General features: G+C 30.5%; 1 protein-coding gene and 3 long non-coding RNA genes across 4 annotated transcripts; 2 read left to right on the top strand and 2 right to left on the bottom strand.

Annotated features, from left to right (window-relative positions):
- The first annotated feature begins 7,012 nt into the window (after positions 1 to 7,012).
- Positions 7,013 to 8,778, top strand: LOC149495865 (uncharacterized). Its single transcript, XR_016321129.1, has 2 exons — positions 7,013 to 7,727; positions 8,548 to 8,778. It is a non-coding gene; the product is annotated as an uncharacterized LOC149495865 (long non-coding RNA).
- Positions 8,779 to 12,947: 4,169 nt separating this feature from the next.
- On the bottom strand, positions 12,948 to 15,658 carry LOC149495864 (uncharacterized). Its single transcript, XR_016321130.1, has 2 exons — positions 15,111 to 15,658; positions 12,948 to 13,240 (listed from the first exon to the last, which is right to left on the bottom strand). It is a non-coding gene; the product is annotated as an uncharacterized LOC149495864 (long non-coding RNA).
- A 3,657-nt stretch (positions 15,659 to 19,315) lies between these two features.
- Positions 19,316 to 22,938, top strand: LOC149495863 (uncharacterized). The gene has a single exon (XM_089722313.1). The coding sequence runs from the start codon at positions 19,681 to 19,683 to the stop codon at positions 22,624 to 22,626; it is 2,946 nt and encodes a 981-aa protein (XP_089578439.1). The 5' UTR covers positions 19,316 to 19,680; the 3' UTR covers positions 22,627 to 22,938.
- A 1,305-nt stretch (positions 22,939 to 24,243) lies between these two features.
- Positions 24,244 to 27,287, bottom strand: LOC149495862 (uncharacterized). Its single transcript, XR_016321128.1, has 3 exons — positions 26,713 to 27,287; positions 25,172 to 25,988; positions 24,244 to 24,437 (listed from the first exon to the last, which is right to left on the bottom strand). It is a non-coding gene; the product is annotated as an uncharacterized LOC149495862 (long non-coding RNA).

Below are 27,287 nucleotides of genomic sequence, written 5' to 3'. Positions count from 1 at the left end.
AGAAGAATAGAACTTGTATAAAAAGAACTGATAGAGTGAGCTTGAATAACCCTGCGATATTATAGATAACGAAAGTTACAAGAGAATTTTTCTTAAAATTTTGGATTCAGGTAACAGTTTTTCATCTTAGATTAAGAAAAGATTTAGTCATAACATATGCACGTTAAATAAATCTATTTTGATTATAAATAAATTACATTTTAAATTGTTTTGCTTTTGGCAAATTATATATCTGGTTTTCATAAAGAAATGCGTAATAAACTTTAATATATATAGTAAACATTTTATTGAAAAGATGGGTTAATTATAAGATTTTTATTTAAAGAAAGATTTCTTAGCAACCGTCTGATGATAGTTTGGAGATTAATGTAATAAACCTTCTGATAAACTTCAGCTAGGTGGTACTATATAGATTGAACGAAATTTTATTCTAAATATGACGATTGACGGTAACATTCACTTCGTTTCCTCGATCTGTCTCCTTGGTTTTGGAAGCAATTTCTATAACTTTAAAATTTTCCATGCGTCCATTCTTATTCTTTCCCACTAGATTCAATTCGAGGACGAATTGTCTTAAGGGGGGGAGATTGTAATACCCCGAATTTTTATTTTCGAAACTTTTGAATTTTTATTAAATCAAAAATCAAAAATTTTAATCATGTGGACTGCAAGTATAAAATTGCCTCAATTCAAGCCCAAGTTTACGAAGTTGGGCTCAAGCCCAAAACACGTTATCGAAATTTATCTTAAAAAAATCGAATATTATGATTATTAATATTAACATTAAGTAAATTGAAGAAATGTTATAGAACCTAACTAAAATAATCAAAATAAATTAAACCAGACTCGAAAATCAAATTGATTTTTCGAAAACCACACGAATAATCTGAAAACCAAATGAAAAACTTGCAAACCGAGCAAAAATCGAGCCGAATCATTGAATTAGACTAAACCGGTTTGAATCGAACCGGAATGGTCTAGAAGCTGCACGATTCTTCTTTCTTTCTTTTCTTTCCTTCTCTTCTTCTTCTTCTTCTCTGCGTGACCCTCTCTTCCTCTCCTTCGATCTCCGTCCTCCGGCCACCAAATCCGGCAAATGAATACTCTAAAAACATCTACTCAACGCAAGGAAGAAGAATATGGCTTTGACTTGAATTGAAACTGCGTCTATTTTGAAGGGGAAGAGCTTGAAGTTTCGGCCACCGTAGCGACACCTTTCTCCGGCGATTCACGCCATTTCAGGCAAGCCTAGAGCGCAAGGTGAGTACCAAATGACTCCTCTCTTCTTCCTCTTTCATTTGATGGCCTCCTCGTCGACTGTAATAGCCGAAATCGAAAAACCAAAATGGGTATCACCGAACCTTTCCGGTCAATTTTCGGCCAAATAGTTCATACCCACCTTGATTTGAATACATATTAGTGATCCTCTCATCGAAACGAATAAAATGATATATTGTTTGTCAATTTTGGTGAAGATTTGACTTTTTCGGCCACCGTGTACGGCGGCGGCGGTGGTTCGGCGACCGGCTGGCGACACTCCGGCGAGACTTCAAAAGACAGAATGCTCTCCTCTTCGCGCGGATTACGGAAATAAAATCTGATTTTCAATCGGTACACACTAAAGCTTAATTCGCAATTTTTGAATAAAGTTCGAATTAATTAATTAATGAACTTAATTAAGTATTTAAGTAAATTAAATTAAATATTGTTCAATATATTTCATGAATATTAATTATAACTATGAGGTTGGTACTGAAATATAAATTCCTAGCTAATAATAAATTTTAGGAATTTTATTAACAAATAAATAGTTATAGAACAATTAATTATAATGGACTGTGTGAATTGAATGAACGGATGAATGATGGTTATGGCGGATGGGATCAGTTAATGTGAATTGCCCGATGGATGGGCTATGTGTTGACATGTAGATTATGTAAAATTTGGATAGTCCAGTTTATAGAGGAAATGCTGCCGAATTTTCAGTAAAGCATTTAATGAAGAATTAAATTAGTTATATTATTAACAAGTAGTGACGACTAAAACTTTAGGTATTATAAAATATTATAATATCATTATTATTATTATTGATATAAAATATTCCTCACCGAAGAACTAGAAATTTTATCTAAAGGTTATAAATTGGAATAAATAAATAAATAAGAAAACATTATAAATATACAATTTAGTTTGAAATGTGAGTAAAATGACTAGTAACCAAAACTAATAATTAAGAAGAGATACATTTCTCGAATTAGACATCTTATTTAGAATTTTCTTATTATTTTTAGATGTTTATAAAGTCCCGAAAGGTGAAGACAAAGAACTGTGAGTAGTGTTAGATAATTCGCCTCATCCGCCTGCATTCATGCATTCACGGCTAAATGTTATCATGCATTATTGCCATATTGTGATGCACTATTTGTTGATATTAAATATTGCTTGATTACTTGTGCTGTGATATTACTGTGCCTTGTTTGTGTGGAATTGGGATGAAGTGGGTCACCATGGGTTTGTGAGACCGTTACCGTTATATGGATCCTGATTATGATTAGCCGGGTAAATGGGAGATCGGCGCCCCCATGTGCACCTACCGTTACCGTTACCGTTACCGTTAACCGCAGAGTAGCCTCTTTGGGCGCACCTGATGATCTAGATTTGATCGTTGCCCACAGGGTGGCCTCCTGTTGTGTGCGCCTGATGATCTAGATTTGAGGGAGACGACCGGGATGCCGCCTGTCGGTATAAAAAAAATAAAAAAAAAAAAGAAGAGAAAGAAAAGAGAATGGAAAAATAATGAGAAGACCGGTCGTGTGAAGATTATACCGTGACGCCAGAATGGGGGATTGGCTCCCTGGTGCACATGTGAGTGGATGGGCCATGTGTGGGGACGGCTCATCGGGTTTCGGTGACTCCACTGACTAATTTCCACGTGATGTGATTATATGAAGGTGATAATAACTGTGATTGCTGTTGTATTGCCATTTGTGTGCCAAACTGCATGATCATATAACTAAACGGGTGACCACATAAAAATATTTTAGCATTTGTATGACTGTGTGGGGTGAGAGGGTTATCTAATCCTGCTCACTGAGTCTAGTACTCACCCCCCCCCCCCCCTCCAACCTCCCCAGGTAATAGATGAAAAGAAGAATCCTAGAGTCCAATCGAGCGAACGAGATACGGATCGATAGGAGTAATAATCATTGCAGTGAATATGTAAATGCAAAGAATAGTGAATTATGGAGTAGAGTTCCGCAATTGTATTCCAACTAGGTTGTAAATGAATAAATAGAGTATAGACATTTATTTTTTGGATTGTACTTTGGATATAATTGTGAAATAAATTATTGGGCCTGAATCCACAATTGTGAATAGAATGCGAGTTTTAAATAGTACAGGCTTACTACGGGCTTCGGGGGCCTTAAGCCCACCCAGGTCCTAGTGCCGGTCCAGTCCATGGAAATGGGTCGTGACAAATATATATACACACGTTTAAACCATTTATCTCATACCGGATATCTAAGAATAGAGAGAGAAAGAGAATGGTAAGTATAAAGGAATTGTAAAATATACTTTGTCAATTTTACACTTAGTTGGAGTTATTCAATATGTTCAAAAATATTATTCTTAGATTAATTAATTAATTATTATATTAATTAATGGCCTAAGATTTCTCCAGGAAAAGAGAACTTATATCCCTTTGCAATTTTAGGGATGTTTTCTAATTTTAAGGATATTAAAACATCGGGTAAAACTGATTTAAGTTGGTTTTAGTTTGCATGGATAAATTGAATTTTTTTATTCGATTTTTATTTTTAGTGAAAGGCTTAAATTGACCAACCTAAAAGTGTATGTAAAACTGATTGAACTAAATAGATTTTAAATTATATTTAATTTGAGGCTGTTTTCATTTTGAAAATTCATTTTAATTTTAATTTAATTCGGTGTGGTTTCAAATTAAGGTGATCGTGTATTTTCACCTACGTAAAATTAGTTTCAAAAGTTATCCCTCATTTTATTAAGTAAAACCACTTGATTAAAGATTGTGAAGCAAAATTTCTTTATAATATCATATATAATGATTTTCTTATTTGGCCAAACATATAAAAAATTAAAATTTTTTATTATTATTCATAAGTTCTACGAAATATTAACGATTTTATTTGAATTTTATTTGGACTAAATGAATTCTATATAATTTAAATATAAATTTATATTTTTTTATATTTAGTATAAGTGAAAATTCACTGGAGTTCAGATTTTTTATTTATTAAATTGATTATATTTAAATTAATTTTTTTAAATTAATAAATTTTAAACTTAAAAGGTATACAAATTATTAAAATAAATTATTTTAAATATAAATTACATAAACTCAGTTAGATTTAACTTGATTAAAATATTTAACTTATTTTTAACTATTTATGCATCTACAATAAAAAGATGAAGTTCTAACATTAAAAGATATACACAATATAAGAGAAAATTTCAAACTTAAAAGGTATACAAATTATTTGATTATATTTTTATTATAATTTAAAACAATTAAAAAAGAAAAAAAAGTAAATTCCTTTATAATATTATTATTTTCCTTATGTTTGTGTAAGTTGATTGGATTTTTTTTTTAAAAAAAATAAATTTTCAAATAGAATATATATAATTAAACCTTTCAAATTTTAAATTTTTAATTTCTAAAATTTATTTTTAAATAAATTGAACATATATGTGTGGGATGATCAACAGTTAAAAATTTTAAGTTTAAAAATATATATATATAATATTTTATTATTATATCTATGTATCTATTTATCTATTTATATTATATATAAAAATGGGAATGAGGGGAGGGTATAATGAGATTTGATATATTGTCCTTTTAAATTTTAAGATACTCTAAAAGAACCTTAGTCATGGTTAATTAAAAAATTTTCACATAGAAAAATATATATAATACCTCTATAATTTGATTAGGTGTTTTTTTTTATTTTTTTTAATAGATAAATACATATAGATAATTAAATATTTGAAAATTTAAAATTTTACTATTATTATCTTATTGTGTCCCATTATATTATATTTTATTATATTATTATATAAATTATTAATAATAATTTAATAATTTCAATTATTTATTATTATTATTTATTATTTATTATTTATATTTTTATTTAATATTATTGTAATTTATCTTCAACATTATTATTTTAAATGAATATGTGTAAATATAAGGCATTTGAAAATTTTTATTTTTTTGAATTTATTTTAAATAAATATATATAAATATTAAGATTTTAATTTATAAAAAGTATTGTTAAATTTCTTTAATTACAAATTGCACTCTAATTTAGTTGGTAAAAAAATAAGATAAAAAATTATTATTTTTATCTCAAATTTGATTAATTATAATTATATCTTATTAAATTCAAATCCTATTCTTTCTATTAAGGAATATAAAAAATTATTAATAATTTTTTTTAAATGATTTCATTATTTTGATTGGATAAAAAAATAAAAAAATATTATTATTTATAAATATTTAATTTGATGTATTATATTAGTTTCTTATTCTATTATTAAAGTATATTTATTTACTAAAATAGATTATAGTGAAAGTTATTAACAAAACATGATATTTAATTATAAAACGTAAAATAAAAGCTATATGATGATTTTTATAAATCAATTTGGTAGTTAAATAAAAAAATAAAAGCAACTACTGTATAATAAAAATTATATGAACCAGTAAGTTGACGAGAATATGAATGATATATTTTTTATTTAAATTGATATTTTAAAGTAAGAAATAAATATATCAAGTTTTTTAATGAGATATTACAGTTCAAGACATATAATTAAAAAAATTACTCTATATATAAAAATCACTATATTTATTGTAATCTAAATAGCAATTTATATTTTAATTATATAAATAGAAAAGCTAAACAGGTATAAAAAATCAGAATATGATTACAAATATAGTCAACATATATCGCACGTGATAAAAAGAACTAGTATATATAAAAGTAGCATTACTAATCCTATTCTATTTATGATATCAAAATATTATTTTTATTATATTAATATTATAAATTTAATCTCATTATGATTAGGAATTTGTCCTATCAGACCATTATATATATGTTTAATTTTAATTGCTTTTGATTATCAAGATCTATTGCTTTTGACTCTCAAGAATTGTTACATTAAACTTTTGCTAATTTGAAATTATTGAGTTTGCTGTTATAATCTTAACTCTCTTTATTTACAAATTAATAGAATAGTTTTTACTTAGTTCTTATAATTTAGATCTATAGATTTATGGATTAACTATGATTATTTAGTAATCATGAATAATTACAAGTTTACAAGTTTTTCCTCTTGAATCGCATTATCATAAAATATTTTAAAAAGATAGATCCTCTTTATTTATTTATCGATTAAAAGTATATAATAATTTTTAATTAAATTGATTATATTAGTTTCCTTCATCATATTATTTTTATTTTAATTAACAAATCTTTGTTTCAAGAGTTGACAAAGGGTTCTACAAATGTGTTAATTAGCAACTGAATTTTATTCGATTCTAAAGTTATAACATAAATTTATTTTTTCTTCCATTGCTGAGAATTGGTTCTACAAACAGGTTAGCAGCAGAATTTTATCCGTTGATGCTACTAATTATGCTATTCAAAGAAATTTAAAATGTTTTAAAATACTCTTAAAGATAATTAATAAAAAAATTACAATTTATTACTTAATAGGATATAATTTATTTTTAATAAATATATATAATAAATAAGACATTTAAAATTTTTATATTTTATTTTTCATACTTATTATTTATTTGAAATTTTTGCATATTCATGGCGTAAATAATATATTATTTATGCATGACTGAAACGATTCAAAAAATTATTTTCAAAGATTCTTGATTTAAAAAATTAATTATAAACTCTAACTAGTAAAATTAAGCCAAAAATATTTAATTAGTCCTAAAACAGATCTATAAATCAGTTTGAATTTTTAAAAAACCAAGTGAAAAACGTAAACCAATCAAAAACCAAGTCAAATCACTGAGTTCCTAGATTTTTTTTTCTTCTTTTCTTTCTTTCTTTCTTTCTTTCCTCTTCTTCTTCCTTGTTTTCTTCTGGCGGGGTGCAGCGACAGGCCCGTCGCCGACCACCTCGTCTCCCCCTTTCTCTTGTTTTTTTTTTCTTTTCCGGTCACCAGAGATGAATTCGACGGAGTTCGTTGCGCCGCCTTCTCCTTGCCGTCGTGCCTCAGCTCCTCTCTCCCTCTGTTTCCGTTCGAGCCGCAGCAGGGCCACCAGCCTCCAGCCGCTGCTTCAAGTTGAGTTCTCTCTTCACTGCGACTCAGGCGAGCACGGCGACTCAAGCAACAGCGGTTCCCTTCTCCTGGATAGACGGTGACGCTACTTCGTTAGCGGCGACTCTAGGTCCTGTCGATCCCGCTCCGGTCGAATAGAAGGCCGATCTTGCGCAACTAACGCCAAAAACGGACTCCTCGATGAAAACTGAGCCGGGTGGTGCGAGGAATGGTCGATTCTGGGCATCTACAACTTGCCGGCCACCGTTAACGGCGGCGGCGGCGGTCCGGCTACCAGCCAGCGATTCTCCGGTTGGTCCCAAGAGGCAGAATCCTCTTCCCCTCGCGTGGATCGTGGAATTGTTCAGTACACTCTAAGACCCAGTTCATAATTTTTGGTATAAATTCTAAATTTGAAAATTTTAGTTAAATAAGTTGATTTCGAATAAATAGTTAATTAAAAAGCAATCATAGGATCTTGGAATGCAAATATATAATTTCCTTAATTAATAGATATGATTGATCCATATATAAATTGAAATGGTATTGAGGAAGATGGGTATTGGCAGAATACTGCAAGAATAATTAAAATTACTTGCAACGGTGCTTAAAGAATATTATTTCAAAGAAAAATTATTGAAGGATAATATAGTTAAACTATAAATCAAATGAAGTCGTGAATTAAATTCTCAGTTCAGTAAACATAGTATATAAGTTTAAGCAAGAGAACCTGTATTCGATGGACAGTAGCTATTGCAGATAATTGATACCATTTTATATATAAACTAATGTAATGATCAATGTTTTTATATTGTTAATTAATACTCCTGAATTGATATATGAATGTTTATTTACGCCCTTGCATGATAGTGTTTAATTACATAATATGCTTGCATTTAATTGTATTGTTTGATTATTTGTGTTGTGCTATTGCTATGTCTTGTTCGTGTGGAATTGGGATGAAATGGGTCACCATGAGTTTGTAAGGGTGGTTTTCGATATCATCGGGCAGGTATGGAGAGATCAGCGCCCCGTGTGCATATCTGATGATATAATATTTTTTATTGCTGTTGTTATGTCATTTGTGTGATCGTTTGCTTGATTATATAATTAGTCGGATGACTAGATGGATATATTTACACATTCGTGTGAATGCATGTGTTGTGCAATAATTATTATTCTTTATAAAACTTACATGTCTTTGTTTAATTTTTTCAGGAAGTAGATTCTTCTTGTCCTGGTAAAGCTATGTTTCCTTCACCGCAGAGCTGCAAAAAAAATTTTCTAATTTCATTAATTAATTAAATAGTTATATGTATGAGAACTTATTTATATTTATATTTATTTGTTAGTGAATTCCACAGTTGTAGGATTTATGCACCTCTAGTCATGTATTAAAATAGGTATAATAATTTTATGAAACCATAAAAGTTTTAATTATTTTTCTAAGTGTATGTATTAATAAGTAGCCCATATTATGAATGATAAGTATTATTGTTAGGCTCAAATTATGTTTTATTCGAGATATTGAAATTGGGCCATATATATACACGAATTTATATGGGCTTATTACTCCTAGGATTTTGCGTGGCGAGTATGAGTTTGGTAGTTTAGGCTTACTACGGGCCTCAGGAGCCTTAAACTTACTGGGGTCCTAGTGCCGTTCCGGCTCATGGTATTGGGTTGTGACAGTAACATGGATGCATTAATATATTATTTACGTCTAATATAAACGTGTTTCATTAATCAGACACTTCTTATATAAGTCTAATTAAATATATTTGGAATTATATATAAATAATCAACCTACTCATATAATCATGTAAGATTTTCTCTTCACATTATTATAATATTCTAATAGAAATTTCCATGATGAATGATTTGGATTAGGGTTTCTTTAAGTAATCAAATTATTGTCTATGCAAAAATGGGACCTCATTCTAAATTATGGGAATTAATGCACAATTGCTGGATGATTAGGGTTCTTGGAGTCAAATTGTGAGATCACATTAGCAACTATTAGTATATACACGATGGAATTTCAGCAATCTATCAATATCATAAACATTTTTTAACATATTTTTTTTTTTTTTAAAATTTGTTTGAATTATGCTATTTAACATACTATAGCTAGAATCATCAATTGAGACTATTAGTATAATGTCATTTGGCATCATATGAAAATCTTGAAGCATAAGAGATAAGATTTTAAGGTACTCACAGTTGAAAAAAAAAAGATTTTAAATTACTCTTAAATATTATAATTAAGTGATTGGATAAGAACTTAGCTATAAAATCCCAACAGGAAGCACATGTTCACGGGTAGGCATGGCCGGTTGAATGAACTGCCGGTTCCGGTTCATTGATCCGCCGGTTCAAGATGTTTAAAATTTTGAATCGGAACCAACCCTTGAACCTCCGGTTCCGGTTCCGGCACGGTTCCGATGAACCGACGGTTCGAATTACTGTTCCGATTTGGTTCCGGTATTACACAAATTTTTAAAAAATAATAAAATTTTGATTCCGAATACATAAATAAATAATAATTTTAAAATATTTAGATTTTATTAACTAAATAAATTATTATAAAATTTTAAAAGAAAAACTTCTATTAACTTAGAACTATTATTACATTAAATTTACAAATTTTGCTAACTCACTAAGATAGAAAATTATAATTTTGTTTATTTTGGGCTTGAATTAAATTAAAATTGAAAAATTTTAATTTAATTGCCTACGTATCCTCTTGTAAATTAGAGGAAATCAAAGCCCACGTAGTTCTTTTTTTATTACAATGGAAAATAACCTCCCAATTATTACAATTAATTTTAGTTATCGGTGCCACTAGTCACCGTTAATGAGCCGGAATCATCATCGTCGCTTGAATTTTGTTGGTTTTGAGTTCTCAATGCCGCTCTAGTCCAATCGTCAACACATTCTTGCATTTCCACATTATTTGGCAATAATCTTGATCGTGTTGGATCTAAAATTTGTCCACTCGCACTAAAAGCTTGTTCCACTGTAACAGTAGAAATTGGACAAGCAATAATATCTTTTGCAATTGAAGCTAAGACTGGAAAGCGATTTGCATGCTTCTTCCACCAACCCAAAATGTCAAATTTTGTTGGGTCTTCATCCGCATCATCACCTAAAAACTCAAAATCTGTGCTAATATATGTCTCAATTTCTGTGTATGAATGTGGACTCTCCCTTGGTTTTTTTGAAACATTTTGCGTGAAAGTAAAATGTGTAGAATGAAATTTAGTGGATTGTGTAGTTTGTGGATGTGATACTTGAGGAAGGGGAGATACTAATTTAGAATACTCATCACACAATTGACGGATATACCTTAAAACATTATTAGTAAGAGAAAAATAATCTACTTCAATATTAAAAGATCCATAATAAAGACGAAAAAATTCTTCTAATGCGACTAACTTAAATCTAGGGCAAAGAAAAAATGCAACTAAATTTATATCCGGAATTTCAGTATAATATTTTAACCATTTAGTTTTCATCATTAAAATACATTCTTGTAAATCATCATCATTTTCATTTTCAATTATGGCACTACTTATGGCCAAACAATGAAATGAAAATAAATAGGAAGTATGATAATAAACACCACTAAAAATTCTTGTGCAATTTTCAAAAACTTGCAAAATATCTAATACTTTTTTACAAATAGTCCAATTGGTTGGATAAAGCTGCAAATGTGATGCATGCAATTGCATAAACGAAGAAAGAATATCTTTATATTCATAAGACTCATTTAATATTTTATAAGTTGAATTCTACCTTGTAGGAATATCTCTTGAAATTTTTTTTATATTTTTTTCCCAACGAGTGATAAAAATTTTTAAATTCTTTTTTAACATATCCATGTGTCCATAAATGATTTAAAGCATTTTTTATTGGACGTAAAAATACATTTAATGTTGTTAATGCATCTTGAACAACATAAATTTAAAATATGACATACACATCTAGTGTGAAAAAATTATCCACCAAATTTAGGTTGGCAAAGAAATTTTAATTCATTTATTGATGCTGTATTTGCACTAGCATTATCAAAACCAATTGTAAAAATTTTTTTAGTCAAACCATATTCTTCTAAAATAATATTTAACATGGTAAAAATATTATGGTCATCAAAAACTCTAAGTGCAATAATTCATTTTTGAATTTTCTATTCATTATCAATCCAATGGGAAGTAACACCCATATAAGAATTTGTTTGCCAAGCATCACACCAAATATCACAACAAATAGCAATTTTACCATTAAAATTTGCAAATACATTTTTTAAAATTTCTTTTTCTTTCAAATAAATAGATAAAATAGTCCTTTTAAGTGTATTCCTAGGTTTTTTTTTTTTTGCTAAAGGATTTAATGCTTTTTTACAATAGCTATTAAATCCAATTTTTTCACTAAATGAAAAAGATAATCGTTCCATACAAATCATTTTAGCCATTTCAATTTTATTAGTTTCATCACTATATTTAAATAGAGGAGTGTTAGGATCACCATACCTTGATGACGATAATTGAGTTTGAGTTACATCCATGATGTGATTTTAAATGCCTATTGAGAGTGCCATAGCCTCCTCCAAGCGTGAATGAATATTCTTTTTTGCAATAATTACATCAAACCGCATTGATTTCTCCGTTATCTTGAACAATTTTTTGTAAAATGCTTCTTGAAAATATCTGATTTTAGTGGTTTACCTATTGAAATATTAGGAGATGTAGCTTCTTCTTATGGTGGATGACGACGAATATAATGTTCCTCAACTAGAGTTTGATATTGAACTTCATCATTAAATTGTGGTGAAAAATTAATCAACGGATCGTTTAAATCAATTTCTTCCACGCTTTGAGCAACTCGCTTTCCCTTGGAGTTGAAGCTTTGTGAATTGTGTGTCATATTTTTGAATGGAATTGTGGAAAAAAAAATGAATAAATGGAATATGAAATTAATGGAGGTGACATGATATTCGTGTAAAAATCATCCCCCTATAAAAAAAGCCTATCAAGATCTAACCGAAACCGATATTTAAAATTATATATGGAAAAAAAATTCTATTGGCAAACACAACCTATATTTATAATTTTAATAACGATTTAAAAAAAAATTCTATATTCCACAGTAAAGGTTTGCAACTTCTTTTTTTTTTTTTTTTTTTTTTTTGCGAATAACAAAAAAAGGAGCGTGAAATACACATTGCATAAAATACAAACTATATAAACATATAATTTTTAATCTAATCAAGAAGTATATATGTTTTGGATTTAATTAATTTGTCTTAGGACAACTTGGAATATAGGATTCCTTTCTTCCAATAGCTTAAAATCCCCAAATTCCAAAACATATTTGTTGGTTTATTATAGCTTAATTAAGTCAAGATTGGTTATATTAATAATTGGAAAGACCTAATCAAATAGTAGAAGCAACAGTACGTTATCAAAATCATTGACTAGTGTCACGGTCCGTTTCCATGGGCCGGACCGGCACTAGGGCCCAGGTAAGTTTAAGACTCCCGAGGCCCGTAGTAAGTCCAACCAAAAACAAATTCAATTATATCAATGTAAATTCTAAGTACTTAGCCCATATTGCCATGCAAAAATAAACCTTATATTAGTATTATAATTCAGCCCCAAATTATAACATCTTAAACATTTACAAATCTTACAATACACCACATTTATAATATGGGCTCACAGAATTATTTCATCTATATTAATACACAGCTAAAGGTATATAATTCCTACAATTGCGGAGTCACTAACTGTTATACACAGATAAGTTTTCGGACATTTATCTATTTCATGAATTAATACTAAAATTAGAGAATTCTTTTCTAACAGTGAAGGAAGCAGAGTTTTAGCTGGGATTTAGGAAAAGTTACTTCCTGAAAGATTAAACAAAAGAGATGTGAGTTTATTAATGAATAAGAATTATTGCACAACACATGCATTCACACGAATATGTAAATAATTAAATCTAGCCATCCAACTAGTTATATGATCACGCAGGCAGTCACACAAATGGCACAACAACAGCATTCGCAATTATTAACATCTTCACATAATCACATCACATGGAAATTAGTCAGTGGCATCACCGAAACTCCAACGAGCCATCCTCACACATGGCTCACCCTCTTATATGTGTGCACCAGGAAGCCGATCCCCCATACATGGCCGACCGGTCTAATCCTCACTTGACCAGTCTCTCATTGTTTTTCCATTCTCTTTTCTTTTCCATACCAACAGGAGGCCACCTTGTGGTTTATCCATATTATCCATATCATATCATCAGATGCATACAGGGTGTCGATCTCCCATATGGCCAACGGTCTCGTGGACCGCCCTCACAAACCCATGGTGATCCACTTCATCCCAACTCCACACATACAAGGCATAACATTATCACAACACAATTAATCAAGTATTGCAATTAAATGCAAGCATATTAATCAATTAAACATCGTAATACAATGCACAATTAGACATCTCCATTCAAATGCAAATAAACAAATAAATAGTATTAACAATAAACAACAATAATAAAATAAATAATAACAATAATAAACAATAATGATGAAAATAGATAGATAATTAAATACAAATGAATACTAATGATAATAATAATATAAGTAGAGATAAAGAATTAATCTAATTAAACCTATTAATTATATTATTAATTAAGACTAGCCTAGGTTCCATCAAAATTTTGGCAGAACCTCTCCTAAAATTTGACTTTCTACCTGTTTAGATAATATCAAATAACACTAAATACTTTTCAATCAATACACACACAGCCCATCTATCGCGCAATTAAACAAATTTATTTCCCTTCCTCCATCCAAAGCAATCACATTAATATTTAATCGTCAATGCCAAACTTTAACTTACTATATAATGTTAAGAAAATAAATAAAAAAGCAAATTAGTGAAAATAGCTATTTGCTTAACATCAATTCTACTAGTTAAAACTATCCAACTGTATACTATTAACAATCATATACATCTATAACTTATATATTCCTTGTCATAATTAACTGGGGTCTCATGATTCAGTTTATTGACCTGTAAATCATTATCCTCATCAAACAAAACCATATGTACTAACTCATTTAACCGTGTATCAATTATAATTAAAAATTTTTACACATCAAAATAGTAAGAAAATCTTAAAAGTACACTCGTTATATATATTTGTCCTTCTAAAACAACACAAGATCTCAAGGTAGTTGCTGCCGATATACAAAAATTCAGAGTTCTCCTATGCTGAAATCATAGATTACCCACCAATTAACCAATCCCTTGCAAAAATTAAACTTACAACCCCATATGTACTATATCCAGCAATACTTTATAGGAATAATTAAAAATAGTTGCTGCCATTTCAAGAAAATTCTCAATTTTGTTCTATCTCAATCATTAAACCTTTACATTAACAACAAGTTATGAAAGACATAGTTCTACCACCAAATATGGACTTAACTCAACAAAAACTATAATCTTCTTTAGCTAGAGGCTGCCACTTTAAATTCAATACTCAATTCTAATCTAAAGCTACATGAATCACTTCAAAACACTCACTAGAATGTGTTTTAATTATAGTTAGTAAATAAAATCAAACCTTTTCCTAAAATTTGCATAAATAGAATATATAAGGATTTAATCCTTACTCTAGCTTGACTAATACATGAAATTCCATATCCTAGCACAAAGAATTCACAAAATATGCAAAAAGGAAGTTAAAGATGAACTTACCTAGCTGTAAAACGAGCTGAAAGTTGGAATTTTTCGGTTAAAATGACCGAAATTTGCTCTACTACCCAAGATCTGATTCTGCTGGCATTAGCTTGGCTAGAGCTGGAGAGAATCGTGGTCGGTGAGGTTGCTAGAGGGAATGGAAGAGCTCAACCGGCCGATCCTTGGCTGGTTTCGCTGGAGGAGCAGAGAAATGATGAGTCGACTGTCCCAAACGCAGCAAATCGCGATCGTAGCTCATCGTTTTGCTGCGCCAACCGGAAACAGAAGAGAGAATGCGAGAAAGGAAGAGACCGAAGCTTCATCGCTGATCGCTGGTATTGGAGTCGCTAGAAAATCGAGTGAGCTGCGACGTGATTTTCCGATCGGACGAAATCGCAGGTTCCCTGCGATAGCTGCGCTCGCCAAAGACGAAAGGACAGAGAGAGGAAGAGAGGCTGGAGCTGCGGTGAGGCGGCGGCTTGGCAAGGACGTGCGGCGAGGAGGCGCTGGTTCGGGTGGTCGGAAAAATGAGACCAAGGAGAGGGGGAGCCACTGGGGTCGGCGTTCCAGAGGGAAGGAAGAAGAAGAAAGAAAAAAAAAATGAGAAAGAAAATCTGAGATTCTAGACTATTCCGGTTCGATTCAAACCGGTTTGGTCCAAATCAGTAATTTGGCTCGATTTTTATTTGGTTTACGGATTTTCACCTGGTTTTCAAAAAATTCAAATTGGTTTTCGGGTTCGGTTTGATTTATTTTTAATTATTTTACTTAAGTTTCAGAACATTTCCTTATTTTACTCAATAATAATTAAAACAATAATAATAATGATATTTGATTTTAGGATAATTAATTTATATGGTAGTTATACCCTCATATATTTATAACAGATCAGTAGCTGGAGTTCCGTATTATTTCTCGAAAATTTTAAGTGTTCTCAAATCGAAATTTCTGATAATATATTTTTGGGTTTGGGGCCAATTGGCAAATTTAGGCTCGAATCAATCGAGACTGTATTATATTCGCAGCCCACACAGTTAAAATTTTTGATTTTTAATTTAATAAAAGTTTAAAAGTTTCGAAAATAAAAATTCGGGCATTTCAACTAGACAAGACTATTCCTTCATTAAAAATACAAGTAGGGTTGTCTTCATGCATTCATGGATTCTCGCTGCAATCAACTTGTAGAAGAAGCAATTTAAATAAATTAAACATTATGCCTTGATCGCAAACGAACAAAGAGATGGCTTAAATATTATAAATCTAATTATTATAAATCTATAATTGAATTATTTGTATTTCTTTAAAATTTGTAATAATTTCTGCTAATTATATATCTGATTAATTTATAGTATGATTTTTCTTACTCTGAAATTTATAGTATGGTTAATTCATAAATCAATTAATTTATCAGTATATTAAAATAATAGATGGACATATCATAAATAGAGCTATTGCAACACCCACCAAGGGAGTGGTTCCTCTAGAATTTTACTTTTTCAAATAAATTTATTTTCTTTATTTCATTATATCCAAACATAAGAGTGGAAAATAATTATGGAAAAAAAATTAACAATTTCTCATTATTTTTCACTATTATTTTCGTTCCTTATTAGTTATGACTAGCAGGTTTATTTTTTTTAATTCCTTAGTATTTATTATTGATTTATCTATTCATTAAAAGCACATTTTACACAATAAAAAATAAAACTAAAATTATACATTTGGTGTAAGGCGTAGACACATAATTAGTTATTATTTGAAATTGTAGAATATAAAATATTATTGATTTATCCAATCTAACTTCAATCTAACTTCAAAGGCTTAGCCAATGTAGCCCAAAACTTAACCATCCACAAACCTATACCAAGTTCCAAGAATTGGACTTCAGCCAGGTAGACCTGTCTTTGGTTTTTCCTTTCTCGGACTAAAATTCCATTATATTTAGAAAATGAATTTTTTAATATTTTTTTAATTTTTTAAAAATATTTATTTATATATCCATTTGAATTCAAGAAATAATAAAAATTAAAAATATTGATCCGTAAAATATCAAAAATTTTTAATTTTATTTATAAAACAGTGAACTTTTCAATTTTTACTCCCTTAAATTTTGAAAATTTAGATTCAGTGAAGTCATCTTTTTTTTTTCTTTTTTGTAATGAGTTTAATTCTATAACTATAAGTAAATATTTCAATGTCCTTTTTATTATTTTAAATTTAATTGTCTATCAAACAGTTATTTTTATCGAAGCACTTTTGTTTTCAATTGCTACTTAGTTAAAAAGCTAACAACTAACATTTAACAGCTACTAAAACAACTAACAACAATTAAAATAACTAATAACTACTAAAATAATTAAATTTACCGAAAAAATCCTTAGTCTATATCTATGCGTCACGCTATCTATGAATTTTTCGATTAATAGACCTTAATGATGGTTGAAGGAAATTTGGTTTGAATAATGAGGCAGGAAGACTTGTATAAGTCATTGGCTGGACTTTAAGATTAAAATTGCTTGGCTGGAATGAAAACATAGCATAATGTTTAACTTATTAAAGAATTGTGGGGCAAATAAAGACTTGCACAAGTCTTCAAAGAACGACTGATTTTGACACAATGATTCAATTTCGTCCTTCTCAATTCTAACAATTTGCTTGTTGATTGTCTTTTTTTTTTTTTTTAAAGAAGAAGAGGAAACTTCATTAATGAATAGAACCAGAAATAAAAAGAGATTCAACATAAAAAGAGCATCTCGTGAGAAGAAATCTCAAATTACATATGAAAACCAGTATAGAAACATGATAATATTGCTAAAGCATGAGAAGCTTTATTTACCTATCTCCAAACCTAATCAATAGTAACATGTTCACTGGTGTCACACAACTCAAACACAATCTCTAGAACAAGATCTGATTGTCTTTTATTCAGAGGATTATAGTGATTTGCAAAATAAACCTTTGCATGTAATAAGCATATGAAATCCTTATCAACATAATTCTCAATAGAGTACTAATACTAATAAATATAAATAGCTTAACAAATAACAAAAACTTAATAATTTAATAAATAATAAAAATTAATCAGAATACTTTTGTCCATTGAATTATTTTCCTGACATATCCTTATATAATAATTATTGAGATAACTATAAGAGAATGATGACCAAATATAATTTTTTTTCTTTACTTATAATGTGTGCACTTATTTTTTAATTTATATTTGTTTTGTTCATGAAATTTAAGATTAAACTTAAACTCACATAATAATATTTAAGATATATAATGTTAAAAGAAATTTGAACTCACCTTCAAAATCATCGTTTTACCTTATTATATATGCACGATGTCACTTTACCATTAAACTAAAAAAAGAATTATTATTAGGCAGTTATAGTAATTAAATCATCGTTTTTCTTAATGTAATTATCAATTCGATCGTAACTATTGTCAAAACCAACATTATTCTCTGCTTTTGTTTTTCTTTTTCCATCCACTTCACAACTGACATCCAGACATAGTTTAGCTACGAATTTCTTAGTTTGTAGATTTTAAATATCATATTTATTAAAAAATTATGGTTTGGAGGAAATATGATCGATGAATATTACATTTGCATGACCGTAACGAAAACGTAGCATAATGGTTAATTTATCAAAGAATTTAGAGGCAAAGAAAGACTTGCATAAGTCTTCGGATAGTGACTGAATTTGACACAACACTTCAATCTTGTCATTCTCAGGCTTAACTATTCACTTGTTGATTGACTTTTTTAATTAGAGGGTTATAAGTGATAGGCAAATAAATTTCATCCTTTGCCTGAAGATAAGGATCCATACTCTAATAATATTTGTACGTGCTACATGGCATAGAGAAAAACTTATTTATACTCTGTTTATATCTCCACCTATAAACTAAACTAATAAAATTTAATATTTTTTTATTTCTGTTCATACATTTGGTAAAAAAAGACGTCGAAACAATTTTTAAAAAATTCCCTAATTTCATTTGCTTGGTCTACAAATGAGGTCATGCACTGGATCTAGACAAAATTTTTCCATATGGTGCATGCATGCAAGACTTGAAAAGTTCTTGCCTTCTTAGATGTACTTTTATTTTATTTTGGTTTTAATTATGAGGTGTTCAAAAATACAAAAAAATATCAGTCTAGCTTATTATTCTGAATTCTCTTTTTTTTTTTTTTGAAAACTTTGAGGATTTTTCAAAAAAAAATGAAAAACTTTGAGAAAAAGATCGATAATGCAGAAACAGAAACCAACGTAATTTCTAAAAGATAAAATTTATAATCCATTTTTGTTAAAAATAATAAGAGTAAATTATTCTAACTATTAAAAAAAATTATGAAACAAAGTATAGTGTAATTTATAATAACAATAAAAATAGAATAGAATTACAGTGGCTCTTGCACTAAGTGATAGAAATTAAAGAGCGGATGTTTTAAAATAATTATATATAAAAAAAAGGAGACAGAACATTATCATGATTCAAACAAAAAGGGAATCATGTGGTCTATAAATAGGGAGTGATATATGCTGAAATTGATCATAATTAAATTTGGCAAACACAAAACATGGGTTTTGGTTGCTTACTGTGGCATTTTCAATTTCTCTGCCTCCTTCTATTTCACTTCCATTCTCAATCTCTTTCTTCAAATATTACAAATTCCCCTTTCTCAAATGTAGTTTGCCAGCTTGATCAAAGCAATGCCTTGCTCCAATTCAAAAACTCCTTCTCCATTAGGAGTTATGATCCTTCTATTAATTCTTATCCCAAGACAGATTCATGGAAAGAGGGCACGGATTGTTGCTTCTTTTGGGATGGTGTCAACTGTGACTTTAATACTGGCTATGTGATTGGGCTTAACCTTTCTAGCAGTATGCTTTACGGTAACTTCCATTCTAATAATTCTCTTTTCGCTCTTCATCATCTTCAAAAACTAGATCTCTCTTATAATAATTTCAAAGGCTCTATAATTCCATCTCAAATTGGCCATTTGTTGAGCTTGACACACCTTGATCTAAATAATTCAAACTTTGATGGCCAAATTCCATTAGAAATCGGTCAGCTATCCAATTTGGTTTCTCTTGATCTTTCCTGGAACTTTCGTTTGACATTAGAAACAACTGGTAGTTTTGACAAGCTTATTCGAAACTTAACCAAGTTGAAAGAATTGGACCTGAGCGGTGCAGACCTGTCCTTGGTTTCTTCTAATTCCTTTATCAATTTATCTACTTCTTTGTCATCCCTCAGACTCTCATCTTGTGGGTTGAGAGGGAGATTTCCAGATAGTATAATTCAGCTTCCACATCTCGAAGTCTTAGACTTAGCGTACAATGAAGGCCTCAATGGCTGTATTCCAACGTCAAATTGGAGTCTTTCACTCAGCCACTTGTCAGTTTCTCAGACTGAAATTCCGATTTATTTAGAAAATGAATTCTTCAAGAATCTGAAGTTGTTGCAAGTACTGGAACTCAATAGTTGCAATTTTATAGGGTCTAATCTTGAATTGTTTGGTAATTTATCCAAACTCATTGTATTGGAACTTAGAGACAATAATTTCAGTGGCCCAATTCCATCCTCAATTGGAAAACTTGAAAAACTCTGTCGCTTGGACCTTTCAAACAATAATTTTAGTGGCCCAATTCCTCGCTCATTTGCAAACCTTAGCCAGCTCATCTATTTATATATGAGAAGGAACAATATCAATGGTCCAATTCCATCTTTCATTGGAAACTTTAACCAACTCCAATATTTGTCCCTTTCACTCAATAATTTTAGTGGCCCAATTCCTCCCTCATTTGCAAACCTTAGCCAGCTCATCTATTTATATATGGGAGGCAACAATATCAATGGTCCAATTCCATCTTTCATTGGAAACTTTAACCAACTCCAATATTTGTCCCTTTCACTCAATAATTTTAGTGGCCCAATTCCTCCCTCATTTGCAAACCTTAGCCAGCTCATCTATTTATATATGGGAGGCAACAATATCAATGGTCCAATTCCATCTTTCATTGGAAACTTTAACCAACTCCAATATTTGTCCCTTTCATTCAATAATTTTAGTGCCCCAATTCCTCCCTCATTTGCAAACCTTAGTCAGCTCCTCTTTTTAGGTATGACAAGCAACAATATCAATGGTCCAATTCCTTCAGATATTTTCAGGCTCTCTAGCCTAGAGTACTTGATTTTGTCTAACAACTTGCTCACTGGTCAAGTATGTCAATTCAAATATAATAATACATTAAAATATGTTCATCTGAGCCATAACAAGTTGTCTGGCACAGTTCCAAGCTCAATTTTCAATCAGGTGGACTTGACGGTTCTCATTCTTTCATCAAATGAGAAATTGACAGGAGAAATTCCTTCTGCAGTTTGTGAGTTAAAATCACTCCAAATCCTTGACCTGTCGAGTAACAATTTCAGTGGTCCCGTTCCACAATGTTTGGGAAACTTCAGCAGTAGCCTTTCAGTATTACATCTGGGTGTGAACAACTTTAATGGAGTTCTCCCTCAAGTATTTTCAGAAGGCAGTAACGTGAGATATTTGAATTTCAATGGCAACCAACTGCAAGGGAAAATCCCAACATCCATTTCCAATTGTAAAGATTTGGAAATTTTAGATATGGGCAACAATGAGATAGAGGACACATTCCCTTCTTTTCTACAAACTCTTCAAAAGTTGCAGATTCTACAGCTACGATCCAATAGACTCCATGGTTTGGTGAAAAGCCACTCCATTGCCAACTATCCGTTTCCCAAGCTACGGATTTTTGACCTCTCCAACAACAATTTCAGTGGACCTTTGCTTTCATATTATTTCAATAATTTCGATGCGATGATCAATGTTGATCAGAATATGACATACATGGGATCATGGCACTACACCTCTTATGATTATTCTGTGAGGTTGACATGGAAAGGACTGGAAATTGAGTTGGTGAAAATCCAAACTCTTTTAACAACCATTAATTTGTCAGGTAATAACTTCACAGGGAAAATTCCCGAGTCAGTTGGAAAGCTTAAAGCACTTAAGCAGCTCAACATGTCTCACAATCATCTCACAGGCAATATTGAACCATCAATAGGAAATTTGACCAATCTGGAATCTTTAGACCTCTCTTCAAATAATCTTACTGGAAGGATTCCGATCCAATTGGCAACTTTGACATCCCTCGTAGTATTTTCTGTTTCGCATAATCAACTTGAAGGACCCATACCTACGGGCCCTCAGTTCAACACATTTGATAATAGCTCGTATGAAGGAAACACAAGACTGTGTGGATTTCCACTGCAAAAGGCTTGCAATTCTGGTGAAAGGCAACAAGTCACGACACCATCAGGCGAAGAAGATGCAAACTCTGATGAAAATGGATTTGGATGGAAATCTGTTTTCACGGGATATGCATTTGGAGCAGTGTTTGGTCTCGCAATGGGATACCTTGTGTTCAGAACAAGAAAACCTACGTTTTATTATCTGTCTTCATATCTAATTAACAAGATTTTTATTTCATGATGAACTTTGGACTTTGTTAGGTAAATCAAATGATGAATAAGCAGATGGTGCATTTGCATGCCAAGTGGAAAGAAGAGATCTCTTCTGTTGCTCCAGAATCAAATGCGCTACTTGGAACATCTACAACAAAGCTCTTTTAAATTTTTTTAATCTATAATTTCCTCTCTTTTTTATGTTGTTTTTCTCTTCTTTTTTTCTGTGTGTCTATATATGTAAAATAATTTTAAAGTCAGACTTGATTTGTCACTTGAAATAAAATTCAAATCATGTGAAAAAGAAAATCCACAATAAAGAAATCGTTATTTCTTGCCAGAGGAGACTAAAGCCACCTTGCTCTAAGGTTCCATGATTATGGAAGTTGTTGGGTTTGCTTGTCTCTTTCCAAAATTGCAGAAGGCACAGAGTTGGGTGTCCTAATTTAGTTCCCGAGAACCAAACAAATTTGCCAGCATAAACTTAGTATTTCCCTCTGTGTGATAAGAATCACTATAAATTTAATGTTAAATTATCCAATTTAATATTATAAATTCAATCTTATTCTAATTAGAAATTTGTCCTTTAATATCATTCTAATTAGGATTTCGTTATATCATAACAATATATATATATATATATATATAGTGTTTTAATTACTTTTGACTAGTAAGAATTATTACATAAAGGTTTTGTAAATTTGAAATTATTGAGTTTGCAATCATGTCTTCTTCTTGTGGTAAGTACTCTTACATATTTTTAATTTTAATAATTGATTAAAAATATTATTAAGGAATATTTAGTCTTATTCTAATTAGAAATTTGTTAATTTTGTTGATATTTTATTGGTTGATTAAAAATATCATTAAAAATAATTTAATCGTATTCTAATTAGAAAAATTTTAATTTTATTGACTGATTAAAATTATATAATAATTTTTAATTGGATTACTTATATTAGTTTCCTTAATTAGATTATTTTAATTAATTTGTTTCATTGATTTCTACAAACGGGTTAGAAACGGGATACTTTTCCATTTGTAAAGTTATAACCTGAATTGATTTTTATTAATTAACAGAATTTCATTCTTCTTCCGTTGCTAAGAGTTGGGAAATGGTTACACAAATAGTTTAGCAATGGAATTTTCATCCGTTGCTAAAGTTATAATCCTAAATTGAAAATCTATTTTGTATCTTTTTCTCCTTTTTTTCCTCCTTTTATTTTATATTTTATTAGGACTTTACCATTTGTTAAGATAATATCTTTTATTTTTTATTTTTTAATTTCAAATATTTCAATAGAAGTAAAGTAATCATAAAAATTTTAATATTCAAATTATAATATAATAGTAAATCATAATTTTTTATGTGTATAGAAATTTTAATTTTTATTTGTGTTTTATTGATTGATTAGCAATATCATTAATAATAATTTAGTCTCATTCTAATTAGAAAACTTTTAATTTCATTGATTAATTAAAATTATATAATATTTTTTAATTAGATTGGATAATTGTAATGACCCATTTTAGCGAGCCGGACAGACACTCAGACTTGGATGGGCTTAAGGCCCCGAAACTTGTAGCAAACCTATATCAATTAAACCCATATTCTAATCTTATATGTAGCTTCAGGCCCATTAACTTTAATACACAAAAAGTACAGTTCATATATTAATATATATTTTTATTATTCCTTTACAACCCATCTGAAATACAATTGCAGAACTCCATGATCTACGATCTTTTACATTTACATGGTTAACATAATTATTAACAATCTTCTATATTTAATTTCGACTCGGCTGGGTCCATAGGATTTTTCTTTCTTCCTATTACCTAAAAAAAAAAATAGAAGGCAGGAGTGAACGCCAAACTCAATGAGTAGAGTTAAATAACCCTCTCACCCCACATAATCATACAAATGTTAAATTTAATCAAGTTAATTACTCAACTAGCTATATGATCATGCAGTTATACACACATATGACATTACAACAGCAATCACAAATATTATCATCTTCACATAATCACATCACGTGAAAATTAGTCAGTGGCATCACCGAAATCGCCGATGAGCCGTCCTCCCACAAGGCCCATTCACTCATAATGTGTGCACCAGGGAGCCAATCCCCCATACCTGGCTGACCGGTCTAATCCTCACTTGACCAGCCCTCTCATTGTTTTTCCATTCTCTCTTTCTTTTCCATATCAACAGGAGAGCACCCTGTGGTTTTCCATATCATACATATCATATCATCAGGTGCACACGGGGCATCGATCTCCCAAACTCGGCCTGACAGTCAAATTCCATAATTCCATAATTTCATCATATTCAGGATCCATATTTCATATACCGTCCCCACAAACCATAGTGACCCACTTTATCCCAATTCCACACAAACAGGGCACAGCAATATCACAACACAAGTAATCAAGCAATTTTTAAATCGCAACAATAGTGCAACACAATATAGCAATTCAACAAGATAATGCATGATAACATTTAGCCGTGAATGCATAAATGCAAAGATGCAGGCGAATGATGCGAGTTATCTAATAACATTACTCACAGTTCTTTATTGTCCCTTAAAGGACTATTTCTACTACTGCACACTTCCAGCTTTTTGTCTTCACCTTTCGAGACTTTATACACATCTAAAATGATAAGAAATTTCTAAATAAGAGTTCTAATCTGAAAAACAAAAGTATCCCACATTTATTTATTAGTTTTGATTACTCGTTGCTTTATTTACTTATCAAACTAAACTTTATATTTATATATATAACGTTTCCTTATTTATTTACTTATTCAAATTTATAACCTTTAAACAAAATTTTTAATGAATATTTTATAATAATAATAACAATATTAAAACAATAATAATATTACTAGTAATAATAATAATACTAATAACAATGATAATAATACTTCGAGTTTTAGTTGTTACTACCCGTTAAGGATATAACTAATTTAATTCTATGTTAAGTGTCTCGCCGAAGATTCGACAGCATTTCCTCTATAAATTTGGCTATCCACCAATCAACTTATTGGATTATTTTTCAAGTCCACACAGCCCCTCCATCGGGCAATCAATCAACAAATTTCACCCACTTTATCCCAATTCCACACAAACAGGGCACAGCAATATCACAACACAAGTAATCAAGCAATTTTTAAATCGCAACAATAGTGCAACACAATATAGCAATTCAACAAGATAATGCATGATAACATTTAGCCGTGAATGCATAAATGCAAAGATGCAGGCGAATGATGCGAGTTATCTAATAACATTACTCACAGTTCTTTATTGTCCCTTAAAGGACTATTTCTACTACTGCACACTTCCAGCTTTTTGTCTTCACCTTTCGAGACTTTATACACATCTAAAATGATAAGAAAATTCTAAATAAGAGTTCTAATCTGAAAAACAAAAGTATCCCACATTTATTTATTAGTTTTGATTACTCGTTGCTTTATTTACTTATCAAACTAAACTTTATATTTATATATATAACGTTTCCTTATTTATTTACTTATTCAAATTTATAACCTTTAAACAAAATTTTTAATGAATATTTTATAATAATAATAGCAATATTAAAACAATAATAATATTACTAGTAATAATAATAATACTAATAACAATGATAATAATACTTCGAGTTTTAGTTGTTACTACCCGTTAAGGATATAACTAATTTAATTCTATGTTAAGTGTCTCGCCGAAGATTCAGCAGCATTTCCTCTATAAATTTGGCTATCCACCAATCAACTTATTGGATTATTTTTCAAGTCCACACAGCCCCTCCATCGGGCAATCAATCAACAAATTTCTCCCATCCTCCTTAAACTCAACATTAATAATACTTATAAATTTTTATTTTATTTATTATCATAATTTCCTAATAAATTAATTTGGTACTAGAATTATCTTTAATTAACCATATATTTTAATTAATCACTAAATCAACACTAAGATTAATTTAATTTAATTACTCGATATCACTAAAATTAGATTAATTACCAAAATTACTAAAATTAAATTAAGTAATCAAAATTACTAAAATTAAATTAATTAACCAAAATTAACAAAAAATTAATTTATACCCCAAACAAAATATTGTCGGAAGTTCGTTAGACCGGAAATGGAAACTATGCGTGCCGGAGAGACAACCGAATGTGGCTGGAGCACTAGCAACGGCAGGAAAGGGACCAGATCGACTGGTCATCAACCAACCTCGCCGGATCGAAGAGAAAGAGGGAGGAGACAGTCGTTGGGTCTACCGAAGCAGGAGCCGCTGCCGTGCTCACCGGAGTCGCGAGCAGCAGGAGGCGCGATGTCGGGCTGTGGCTGGAGTCGAGTGACGATCGAGGCTATGACTGCAGGCGGGTCGCGATCGAACTGAGAGGGAAGGAAGCGACCGTCGGCGCGATGGAGGCTCGTCGACTGACTCTGATGGAGGCGCGATCTGCTGCCGCTGCAAGTTTTCTCCAGAAATGGGGTCGCAGGCGCAGGGAAGAAGAAAGAAGAAGGAAAGAAAAAGAAAGAAAGAAGAAGAAGGAGAAGAAGAAGGTGGAGATGGTGGTGCTGCGTGGGTGGAGGCGCAGGTTTGGGGAGGAGAGGAGTGAGGCCAACGCTGGAAAAAGGGCAGAGAGGAGCTTCTAGAAGTGATTCGAATTTA

Source organism: Jatropha curcas, chromosome 6 (assembly GCF_041381405.1).
Source record: "Jatropha curcas cultivar XTBG-Jc1 chromosome 6, XTBG_Jcur_1.0, whole genome shotgun sequence".
Taxonomy (NCBI): Eukaryota; Viridiplantae; Streptophyta; class Magnoliopsida; order Malpighiales; family Euphorbiaceae; genus Jatropha; species Jatropha curcas.
This window is presented reverse-complemented; position numbering and strand designations above follow the sequence as displayed.